Source organism: Salvelinus fontinalis, chromosome 3, assembly GCF_029448725.1.
Source record: "Salvelinus fontinalis isolate EN_2023a chromosome 3, ASM2944872v1, whole genome shotgun sequence".
NCBI lineage: Eukaryota > Metazoa > Chordata > Actinopteri > Salmoniformes > Salmonidae > Salvelinus > Salvelinus fontinalis.
In genome coordinates this window covers 73394200-73406337 of record NC_074667.1, presented here as the reverse complement: position 1 = coordinate 73406337, position 12138 = coordinate 73394200, and the positions used below count along the sequence as shown (strand labels likewise).

Genomic DNA, 12138 nt, shown 5'->3' with positions numbered 1-12138 from the left:
AACCTGCTTTTGGAATTCATTATTGGGTAAAATACGTTCCTCTTCTTTTATGAATCCTTCGTCCTCTCGGAATTTTTCCATAGCCTCTTCCCCGAGTTGATAGAAATTGATCTCCTCAGAAAAGATGTCAATAGGCACGTTAACAGGTCTCCGTATGCGCCCTCCTGACTGGTAATAATAGAGAATGGCATCAAAGCTGGGTCGGTTTCTGTCGAAGAAGTACTCGTTCCTCAGTGGGTCAAAGTAACGCATTCTCTTTCTGGGGTCCCCGAGCAACGTTTTCGGAAACTGGTTGAAAGTTTTGAGTTGAGTTTCGAAGCGTAAACCTGAAATGTTGATAACCACCCTCTCGCAGCAATCGCGTCCACGCTCTCGCTCATATCGATCCACGGACAGGTGGCTCGAAAGTGCCACTGACTCCTCCAACATGTTATTGACTGTCATGACGCCCTTCTCCGTCTCGAAGTAACCGTGGTTCTCAACGTTGTTGCCCCTGTGTCTCACCGAGCGTGGTGAGTCGATTAGTTTAAAGTAGTCATCCATACAGGTGGTATGGAGAGGGCAGAGTGCGCCGCGCCTCTTCTAGCCAAACCCCCCATACACGCAGAGCGACGCTCAGGCGACGCGACTTCCCTCCCCTCTCATCATCTCCGCTCGTTGCCGCTGTGAAGTGTTTCCGCCCCACGAAACACACACTGGGGTTAATAAACACAGTTCTATTCCCGCCCACGGCACGCATGTCTGACACACTTCCACCCAGTTGGAACTTAAACACATAGACACCAGCAGGCGCACGCCATCTCAATTTGTTTCCATTTTAGTCATTTATCAGACTTACAGGAGCAATTAGATTGAAGTGCCTTGCTAAAGGGCCTATCGCCAGATTATTCACCTATTCACCTAGGATTCGAAACAACAACCTTTCCGTTACTGGCCCAACGCTCTTAACCGCTTGGGTAACACCTTGGAAACGAAACAGAAACAACAAATATGATGAAGGGATAACTGCAAATCCACAAAATATATCGGGTTCCTATGCTTATCCCATTTGATATTTCCCTGATTGAAAACATTATTACAAAACGGATTCACTATCACAAAACCCACTGTCTACTCCCTACCATCAAAATGTAGGCTAGTACAAAGAGGGGGGAAAAAACGTTTTCCTGTGCATTTATACTGTCTAATATGATGACAATTTCAATTAAATGACAGAACTGTCTATTGCAAGGGGTTAGAAGTAATTTCTACATTAGATGTACTTGTTTTTGAAAATAGTCTACCATTCAGCCATAAAAAATGTTGCTCTCCATGGTGCTGAAAAAAGCGTACTCCGTTCAATCGACGGATTATACAATTATTAAGCGCATGGACACACAATTTATCTCATTGGCATCTTAGCTCATAACGATTCATGAAGAATAATCAGATCGATCTCGTACTCATACCACATACGCATTATACCACAATCACTGCTTTTTTAGGCCTACATTTAGTCCTAGTGAAAATAGGTAATACATGATTGCATGTTACATATTCTAATTGGGCCTGCTTCACCAAATGTCACTAACAGTAGGCTACGCTGAATTTTGCCTTCTGTTTCTGTATAAAATGTGTCAGTAATATGTCGGCCTATTGTCCAGACTACCGTATGCAGTAATAATATTGCTTCAAATGAAGCCATTTCTAAGATGTAGCCTAAAGATTCTGCCAATATTAGGTGTATTGTCAATGTTCCCATTTTTTATCAGAACACAGCAGGCATACAAATGTTAGATCTTAATTTGATCACTTAAGTGTCACAAGCTTGATGTAGTCATTGTTTGGAATATGGGACCACGTAGGATACTACACTTTTGCCATTTTTTTAATGAGAATCTTTAGGGGTGTCAGTAATTTGGCCCCTACCTTTGTGAGAAAAAAATTATTACTTGACAAATCTCTTTCTCTGAGCAATTGTATTAGTATAAAATGACATAATGTCCCAATTATTTTGGAGCATACAATATTTGAATTATTTATTTTATAAGGTAATTTTTGCAAATTTTTATCAAAGGTGTCAATAATAACCCCACAGTATATCCCAAGAGCAGCACTAGAATTCTGCATGATATAAAATGGCCTCAAATAAAATGTAATGTAAGTGTCTGAACTTAAGTGTCAACTTCTGTAGCAGCATGGGATTGATGAGGAAAATGCAAAATCAGTATTCAATCTCAATACCTGCATTTCTTAGTAATGATGACAGGGCTCATCAGAGGCATGCTTTTATGATCAGCTGCATCACATTGATCTGTCCAGACAAACAAATCCTTCACGAGAGATGGTAGGATGGAATTCCATCAAACCTGCAATATAAAGAAACCCTCACTGCTGAAAAATTGCATTACTCTTGTACCTCCACATAGAAAACATCAACATTAGGCCTACTAATAATTGATTCACAAATGTGATTATATAATGGTTAAAACATAGCATAATCTACATTTTAATGAAAGGTTGCATTCCCAGAGTGCAGTAAATAGTAGTTTTCTGGAGCGGGTGTTTCAGGCTTTCAGAGTTGTCTGCATTTGGTGCCAGCTGAGGATCAAAGAACAGCTACTATAACGCAGCATTTTCCAATTGGAGGGTCAAACCCCCTGGAGGGGATAATCAGTCTCACTTGAATTTCCCAGTTGGAGAAACATTGTTTTGTCTAGCTGGTCTAAATTGAAACACTGCATTAGGACTTTGTGCATGTATAACTGTAATACTAAACCATGACATCATTTATTTTACACCAGTTTAAGGCTTTAACAGAGAAAGACTTAGTAAAAGGACTAAATCCAAATAACTAGAGCAGTTATCCTGCTAATCACCACTTCCCTTCCTGGGATCCTGCTTATTGCCCCTTTGGCCTCAATGGCAACAACACATCATACGCCTCTGTAACATGAAAAGTGTTGAGTTGGTGACATGTAACATTTTGGCTGAGACAGTTATACCAAATTATTCTTAAAGGAAAAATGTGACTTATCACCTGGATTCGGTCTTATGTGGCAACATTTGAATTTCAGTTTTTTTTTACATTGGATAACAGTAGAGACTCTGAGCCACAAAATGGTATATCATGCACTGCATTTGAGGAAACAATGGGAAAGAAATGATACTTTGAAAGTTGATCAACTCATAAACTCACTTTTGAGAAAACCGTATTTCAATGTTTTGGTACTACTATTGGAGAGCCCTTCTTGGTCTATAACTATTCAGCAATGTTCACAGCCTCTTAAGCCTTACCCCCCCCCCCCCCCCCATCTCTTTAAGGGTCAATCCGTGCGTTCTGCACTAACTTGCCAGCTACTTCCAAACATCTAAGAGAGAAAGAGAGAGAACAGCTCACTGAACATTACTTGCCCTAGCAGAGCTGGTTAGGCTGTTATGTTATCCAGAGCATTGGTGACTGCAACTGTGCTGTCGGATTGTCTGTTCGTACATTCAGAGTGTTTCGTGTTCAGAGCCCACACTGGACACTCTGGTCAAAAATAGGCTTGTTCTGAATGCTCTGACCTCACAACTACAGTCAAGCACCCAAGCTAACTGGCGAACATTGGCTAGCTACTTCCAGACCCATAATGAGAGAACACCCCACCCTGACCATTTTACTCCCCCTAGCAGAGCTGGTTAGGCAGTTTCCATGTTATCCAGAGCATTGGTGACTATAACAGTGCTGCTGGCAACAATTGAATATGCTTTGTTGCCGACATTTACTGACACCAGTGTTAAACGTTCAAAATGAATCAGTTATTCTGCGCTTTGGCACACTAAGACAAGAGTCTTTTTTAAAGAAATGTAGCTAGATAGCTAACTAGGTAAACAATGAATCCCAACGCATGACATAACATTAGTAGCGAGCCAGCCAGCTAATATTAGCTAACTAGCAGTACACTAACTTGAAATTAAAATACTTTGTCAAAATTTGAGTGGAGTCTCCTGTTAAGACATGTAGCTAGGTAGCTAACTAAATAATGGAGCATAATCCCAACTCATGACGTTACTACCCTGCATGAATCTGCAGGTAGCTAGCCAACCAGGTTCTATGTCTATAACTAGTCAAGCAAATGTATCTGAGATATGAGGAATAATATCATACACAACGTTAGCTAGCGACCCAGCCAGCTAACGTCTCCTGTCTGATGCCATACATGGTTGCACTTAGATTGACGATGTAGTCCAGACTGGTGATTTCTCCATCTCCTTAGCTATCATACTGGAATTCCACTGTTTTCAAAACTCGGTCCTCCAGAAAGTGTCACGTTCTGACCATAGTTCTTTTGTGTTTTCTTTGTTTTAGTGTTGGTCAGGACGTGAGCTGGGTGGGCATTCTATGTTGTGTGTCTAGTTTGTCCATTTCTATGTATGTCCTGATATGGTTCTCAATCAGAGGCACGTTTGTTATTTTGTATTTGTGTAGTGTTCACGTTTGTCGTTATTAAACATGTTGAACACGAACTACGCTGCGTCTTGGTCCGATACCTGCTACACCTCTTCAGATGAAGAGGAGGAAGGCTGCCATTACAGAAAGTAGAGAATATACACCTAACGTTAACTAGCAAGCCAGCCAGCTAATGTTAGCTAGCTAACAGTACACTTTAACTTGACATTAGGTTTATGCAGTTTTACTACACAATACATTTTTTAAAATGCAGCGTTTGACACGATGACCCAGACATATTGACCAGCTCAAATAGACAGATGCGTGCTATATGGCAGACCAATACAAACTCAACTCTCGGCATGTCCAGCCCACTCATTATCTCAGCCAATCATGGCTGGTGGGAAGGTTGTTCACTTTTTCTGTGGCTAAACCAACTAGGCTCATAATTTAACAATTGTATTAACATTTACAGATGGCATGCACGTTTGATATTAAGGCACATGGAAGTTCAAATGTTCGAGAAGGCATTTCTGTCAAAAAACGCATTTTGATAAAATAAATATTTTTTACGTTCAAACAGCTCTCCTGTGAAGTCGTGACTTGCGACATACGCCTAGTTTCCTGAATCGGGTCACAAATAGTGAATAGCAATTTTCAAATCTTTCAAAGAAGTAACATGCTCTTTGTGTTGAATGCGAGGGCACTTTTCAATCACTTTAGTGTTGGATCAACAAAGTGACAGATACAGAAAATATACCCTTATAATTTTATCAGGGACTTTCTCTTCTGAATAGATTACCATGGTAACTGTGAAACAGTCTCTCTCTCCCCCCGCTCTGCCCCTACTCTCTCTTCGAATTGAATTGCACATCTTCAGCTCAGAGTAAATTGAATTTAAATCTGTAATTTCCAAGGGGCATTTGTGTAAGCACTAACCAGTGTGTATGTATCCCTATAGACATTGAGGGAGTCACTGTCCTGAACCATGTCTGACCTGCCTGTGATCTAATCGCCCTGTAAACATTGTGGTAGTCACTGTCCTGAACCTGTCATGCCCTGATCTGTTTCACCTGTCCTTGTGGTTGTCTCCCCCCCCTTCAGGTGTCGCCCATCTTCCCCACTTATCCCCTGGGTATTTTTACCTGTGTTTTCTGTCTCTCCATGCCAGTTCGTCTTGTTTGTTCAAGTCAACCAGCTTTTTGTCACAGCTCCTGCTTTTCCCCAGTCTCTCTTTTTCTCGCCCTCCTGGTTTTGACCTCTGCCTGACCTGACCCTGAGTCTGCCTGCCTTGACCTGTCGTTTGCCTGCCCCTATTGTTACAATAAACATTGTTACTACAACACAGTCTGCACTTGGGTCTTACCTGAAACCTGATAGAACCATGTCTGACCCACCCGGGATCTGATCTCCCTGTAAACATTAAGGAAGTCACTGTCCTGAACCATGTCTGACCCACCCGGGATCTGATCTCCCTGTAAACATTAAGGAAGTCACTGTCCTGAACCATGTCTGACCCACCCGGGATCTGATCTCCCTGTAAACATTAAGGAAGTCACTGTCCTGAACCATGTCTGACCCACCCGGGATCTGATCTCCCTGTAAACATTAAGGAAGTCACTGTCCTGAACCATGTCTGACCCACCCGCAGTAGTAACCGTGGGTAAAATCACCAGGGAAGCTATTGCAGAAGAAAAAGCCATCTTACAACCTATGTGTTGTGATAATTACGTTGTTTGCTCTATAACCTGTTAGTTCATCTGCCTTGACAATTTGATATATAGGCCTAAGTCCCAGACAGTAAGAAGACACATAAGCAGAATCATTTCAACCACAGCTGTTTCATCACAAAACCGGAGAGCAGTCCACAAAACATATTGCATGTAACAAACAGTTACATGACCTACAGAATGGTCAAGCAAGTTAATGTTTCTGACATTTGGACTACTAAACAACTATTGATTTAGAACCACGAAGAGTTACTGCAAGTAGCAAATAAAACAAGAGCTGCCTTCACTATTCCAGCACCGTTTCAACTTCAACATTTCAACATCATCTAATCACCTATGCTTAGCCTATTACAGTGACAACTAAAATATACCAAAAACTATTTAGTCCAATCAACGTAAGCTAAATATGTGGTTGTCCATGGTTCTGATATCTGTGTTTGTGTTCGTGTGTGCAAGTACAAAAAACATGTTGACTCACCCTACATCCTTCTCATATTTCATGTATATGACTGTCATCCTTACACACTTTTAGTTTTTGTTGTCCTAGGCTACCTGGCTAAATGCATGCTCGCTAGCCTAACTTCCTTTCATGGGAAAGGGACCATTTTAATTAGCTAAATAGCCACCGGAGGACAATGACACAAAGAGATGCAAAAATTCAAGATTTTGTCTGTCAATGCCGTTTGGCTTCTGATGTGATGTGATTGGGCTGAAGGCAAATCCAAACTCGCTTCCTTTGACACTTTTTTTTGATGTGCCAGGACCATTCACAGCTGAGCTCACTGAGTTTAGGCCAAAGGCCAAATGCTCGCTGGCTTCCCTTGCGTTCAATGCTACAGGCGACAATAATGGCATACTCTTTTTGACCAGACATCATCAGATAGATACGCTACACATACTGAGAAAGAGATCCGCCGTTTCGTTCACTTGGATGCTTTCTGCGGTGAGATACATTCAGCCTCCTGCGAATTGAAGGACATTTATGAAACACAGAGAGACAAAACATACATTATTTTGTATGTTTTTTCTTGGTCAATATTTTGGAGGGGAAGCCTGGCTTCCCTTGATATCTATGAATACACATCACTACATACCCGGGATCTGATCTCACACTTTGACAAACATCATGTTTTCATTTTCCTTTCCTGTTTCTGGAAGTGGTTCCATGTTGGCTGGAGAGATTAGAAGGGCAAATTAAAGGGGAAGAAGATTCATTTATTCAGAAGCTCCGAGAGCGTTTGATAGGCCTACTTTATATTTAGACAGCATTAGTTACACCTGCCTAATGTCATTTTGGTGATGGTGTGTGCATAATATGTATCTTCACACATGCTTTCCACGTGTTTTGTGTGAGTGTGCTCAAGAGAGAGAGAGAGCAGAGAGAAAGAGAGAGAAACCGTTCACACTCCAGCCTCTTTTATAGGCTGGATTTCCCCAACGAGTACAACCAATATGAGAGTCAGTCAGGCTGCAAATCAAGTTGGTTATTTGAACTGTTCCTTCACGAGAGAAACCCTCATTGCTGAAAAATCACATTACTCCTGCACCTGCGCACAGAAAACAGCAGCATTAGACCTACGGGTGAAACATAGCATAATCTACATTTTAATGAAAGGTTGCATTCTCAGAGTGCAGTAAATAGTGATTTTCTGGAGCGGCTGTTTCAGGCTTTCAGTTTTGTCGGCATTTGATGCCAGCTGAGGATCAAAGAACAGCTACTATAACGCAGCATTTTCCAATTGGAGGGTCAAAACCCCTGGAGGGGATAATCAGTCTAACTTGAATTTCCCAGTTGGAGAAACATTGTTTTGTCTATCTGGTCTAAATTCGAAAGGCATTAGTGGGCCTTTCCTGTTTTTAGAAGTTTTTCCATGTTGGCTAGAGAGTCAGGCTGCAAATCAAGTTGGTTCTTTAAATTGTCCCAGTCACAAACACCACCACAAGTATTCAATTCTCCCATCTAGAACAGGCCAGAGTTGTGAATGGATATGGACAACATTTTCAGTCATACCAACGCTCAATAAATATCACATATGTACAATAATAGTTAATGGACTTCCATATAAAGCCGCTTGGATGCATTTACCCCATTCTAACATAACCTAGGAGACCTGTTCTGCATTCAACTCTCAGGAGTCAAAAGCACTTTAAAATGTGCTACAAATTCATTTTGGTAATACATTTGTATCTTTGGTAATGCTGAAATATAAAAAGACATTCCAAATTGCTTTGTGTGATTGCCTCACGGTCGGGCAAGGCAAAGCACACTAGGAATTATGATAATCTACTCGGAAACAAAACACTCTTATCTGCATTGGGGAATAAAGAGAATACTCCACTTCAGATAATCATACTTCTACTGCAGAACACCAGGCCAGACGACGTCTCTGCAATACAGTTCATGTTCTTAGGGGCCTCTTTGATTAATGAGAAACATATTTGGTCTCCGTCTGCTGCAGCTCGTGAGCACACAGTGGAATTAACAGAGCCAGAGAGAGCCCAGGGAACATTGATTAGTAATCAAGTGGCTGTGTGTATATGCAGCCACTTTCACACTGTCCATCTACTGTATACAGTATTGTTGGGTCAAGGTCATGATAAACATAGCATAACAATGCTAATTTTACCAGACTACCATTTGGCAGTGCGAGAGAGCCACTAGGGGTAGTTTAGTCAAATTAGATCCATGCAGCAGTTGCTCAACCACTATTGGCTAACTAATTACCTTAAGTAATTACCTTAAATTTGAGAAAACTAATACTATACTCATATGATATTGTCTTGAAGGAACATGTTGAGAATAGATACAGAAGAGTAAGTAAATGTATATAAACAACCTATACATGATAATTCAACAAGTGAAAACAGTGTATTGGAGGTTGTACAGTGAAGTGTTAACTTAAGTCGAACAATAGGAAACCTGTATGTTTATTTTAAATTGGTTATAGGTCTGTCATCCTCAGTGAAATGTTCTTCTTCATTAATTAGTCCTTGCCACCATGGAAATGTGAAGAGCAACTGCTGCCACGGCAACGTGCAAATCAAGCAAGACATACATAACAAACAGCAGGGGGGATATACTGAAGCTTCTTATCAACCTATATACTCTAATATCATGGGTAAATACACACACACACACACACACACACACACACACACACACACACACACACACACACACACACACACACACACACACACACACACACACACACACACACACACACACACACACACACACACACACACACACACACACACACACACACACACACACACACACACACACACACACACACACACACACACACACACACACACACACACACACACACACACACACACACACACACACAGCTCAGAGTCTGTGCATTTAAAATGCTGCAGACAAACTTCTCTGCTTCCACAATAAGCCTCCTCTGTGAAGGTCACACATAGGTCATACATACAGAGATACACATTTCCAACCAAACAGTTATTGTGTAATACATAATTGCAAATGGCTGCTATTGTGATCATTTGACTCAGAAGGTCATGAATAGAAGCTGAAACCCCATTTTAATAAGATAATTTCCGACCCATAAGGACCAGAAAGTTTTATATTTTGTGAGATATACTGTAACCCGACCTCCAGAGGAGTGACAGGATACACACTAAGCCTTACAACCCCAGAGAGGACATATAACATCTTACAACGCTATTACAAATGATACCCAAGCAAAGGTAACCTGCAGTAGAGGAGGCGTGCAGGGGGTAGGTGATCCAACCTCCTGAATTACTTCTCCCCATTCTGCAGTAGAGGTGGCATGCAGGGCAGCTGTTCCCTTATCCCCCATATGACATCCTGACAAGGTAATGGATTGGATGGGCTGAGCAGAAAGCCCCCCCCCCCCTCCCCCCCCTAACACCAGGGGCATCAGTAGACACAATGTAAGTAACCTAATGTCCCTTTAACTGCCCTGAATGCCTCTACTGGTCCTACAGCTATTGTATGCAGTAATCATGTGCCAATGAACCAGGTGTATACTGTTAGCACTAAGCCGGTGTGCCCTAGGAGGAAGTCCACTGTGAGCAGCTCACCCTGAACTAACATAAAGGACATGAGCACATCTACTACTACTTAGCTTCCCAGTAAAGCAATGAAAGCAAGTAAGCATTCCAGAAGAAAAGTGCTCAAAACAGCCCACCTTAATTTATGTAGCTTATTTAAGAAACAAGGTTCATGAAATCAAGAATTTGCTAGTAACAGATGACATACATATTCTGAAACTCACATAGATAATACCTTTGATGATACAGTGGTAGCAATGCAAGGTTATAACATTTATAGAAAATATAGAAATGCCAATCATCTAGGTGTTGCTATTTATATTCAGAACCACATTCCTGTAAAGATTAGAGAGGATCTCATGTCAACTACTGATGAAGTAATATGGCTACTGTAACAGTCCTGACCTGTTTTATGTTGTTTTTTATGTGTTTATGGTCAGGGCATGTGTTTTGGGTGGGCAGTCTATGTTATCTGTTTCTATGTTGGTTTTGGGTTACCTGGTATGGCTCTTGATTAGAGGCAGGTGGTTTGCGTTTTCCTCTAATTAAGAGTCATATTTAGGTAGGGCGTTCTCACTGTTTGTTGGTGGGTGATTGTCTCCTGTGATGTCTTCGTCGTTGTCGATGTATTTTCACATACGGGACTGTTTGGCTGTTCGTGTGTTTTGATGTAACGTTCCTGTCCGTGAGTTTACGTTTAGTGATGTGAGTTTATGTTCAGGTTTCGTTCTACGTCGTTTTCTTATTTTGTAAGTTTGTTCAAGTGTTTGTTTTCGTGTTGCCATCTTCATCGTTGTTTATAAATAAAAGATGGCTTATTTCCCACAAGCTGCATTTTGGTCGGAAGATCCTTCTCTCCTCACCTCTTCCGAGGATGAGGAGAGCGACAGCCTTAACAGAATCACCCACCACGCTAAGACCAAGCGGCAAGGGAGAAATAAACGGAGTAAGGGACAGGAGAAGAAGGAGCAATGGACATGGGACGATTTATTGGATGGAAAAGGTGTCTACACATGGGAGGAGATCCTGGCTGGTAGAGATCGCCTCCCATGGGAACAGCTGGAGGCACTGAGGAGAGCAGAGGCTACCGGAGAGAGGAACCGGAGCTATGAGGGAACGCGTCTGGCACGGAAGCCAAAAAAGCCCGTAAGTAATTCCCAAAAATTTCTTGGGGGGGGGCTAGGAGGTAGTGGGCCAAGGGCAGGTAGGAGACCTGCGCCCACTTCCCAGGCTTACCGTGGAGAGCGGGAGTACGGGCAGGCGCCGTGTTACGCAGTAGAGCGCACGGTGTCTCCTGTACGAGTGCATAGCCCAGTGCGGGTTATTCCACCTCCCCGCACTGGTAGGGCTAGATTGGGTATTGAGCCAGGTGTCATGAGGCCGGCTCAACGCGTCTGGTCTCCAGTGCGTCTCCTCGGGCCGGCATACATGGCACCGGCCTTACGCATGGTTTCCCCGGTTCGCCTACATAGGCCGGTGCGGGTTATTCCACCTCCCCGCACTGGTCGGGCAACCGGGAGCATTCAACCAGGTAAGGTCGGGCAGGCTCAATGCTCAAGAGAGCCAGTACGCCTCCACGGTCCGGTATTTCCGGCACCACCTCCCCGCCCCAGCCTAGTACCTACAGTGTCTACACTACGCACTAGGCTACCAGTGCGTATCCTGAGCCCTGTTCCTCCTCCACGCACTCTCCCTGTAGTGCGTGTATCTAGCCCGGTGCCTCCAGTTCCGGCACCACGCACTAAGCCACCTGTGCGTCTCCAGAGCCCTGAACACACTGTATCTTCTCCCCCTACTAATCCTGATGTGCTTGTCCTCAGCCCGGTGTCACCAGTGCCGGTACCTCGCATCAGGGATAGAGTAGGCTTTGAGAGTACAGTGTGCCCTGTTCCTGCTCCCCGCACTAGTAGGAAGGTGCTTATCATTAGCACGGTGCCTCCAGTTCCG

At 42.8% G+C, this 12138-nt stretch overlaps 1 protein-coding gene across 1 annotated transcript in view; it reads right to left on the bottom strand.

Moving 5' to 3' along the window:
- The window catches only part of LOC129851417 (potassium voltage-gated channel subfamily A member 3-like), a 2149-nt gene extending 1459 nt beyond the window's left edge, over positions 1-690 (bottom strand). The window contains exon 1 of the mRNA XM_055917931.1: positions 1-690. This exon is cut by the window's left edge and continues 1459 nt beyond it. Within this exon, the coding sequence (XP_055773906.1) occupies positions 1-543 (543 nt within the window). The 5' untranslated portion in view covers positions 544-690.
- Between the last annotated feature and the right edge of the window lie 11448 nt (positions 691-12138).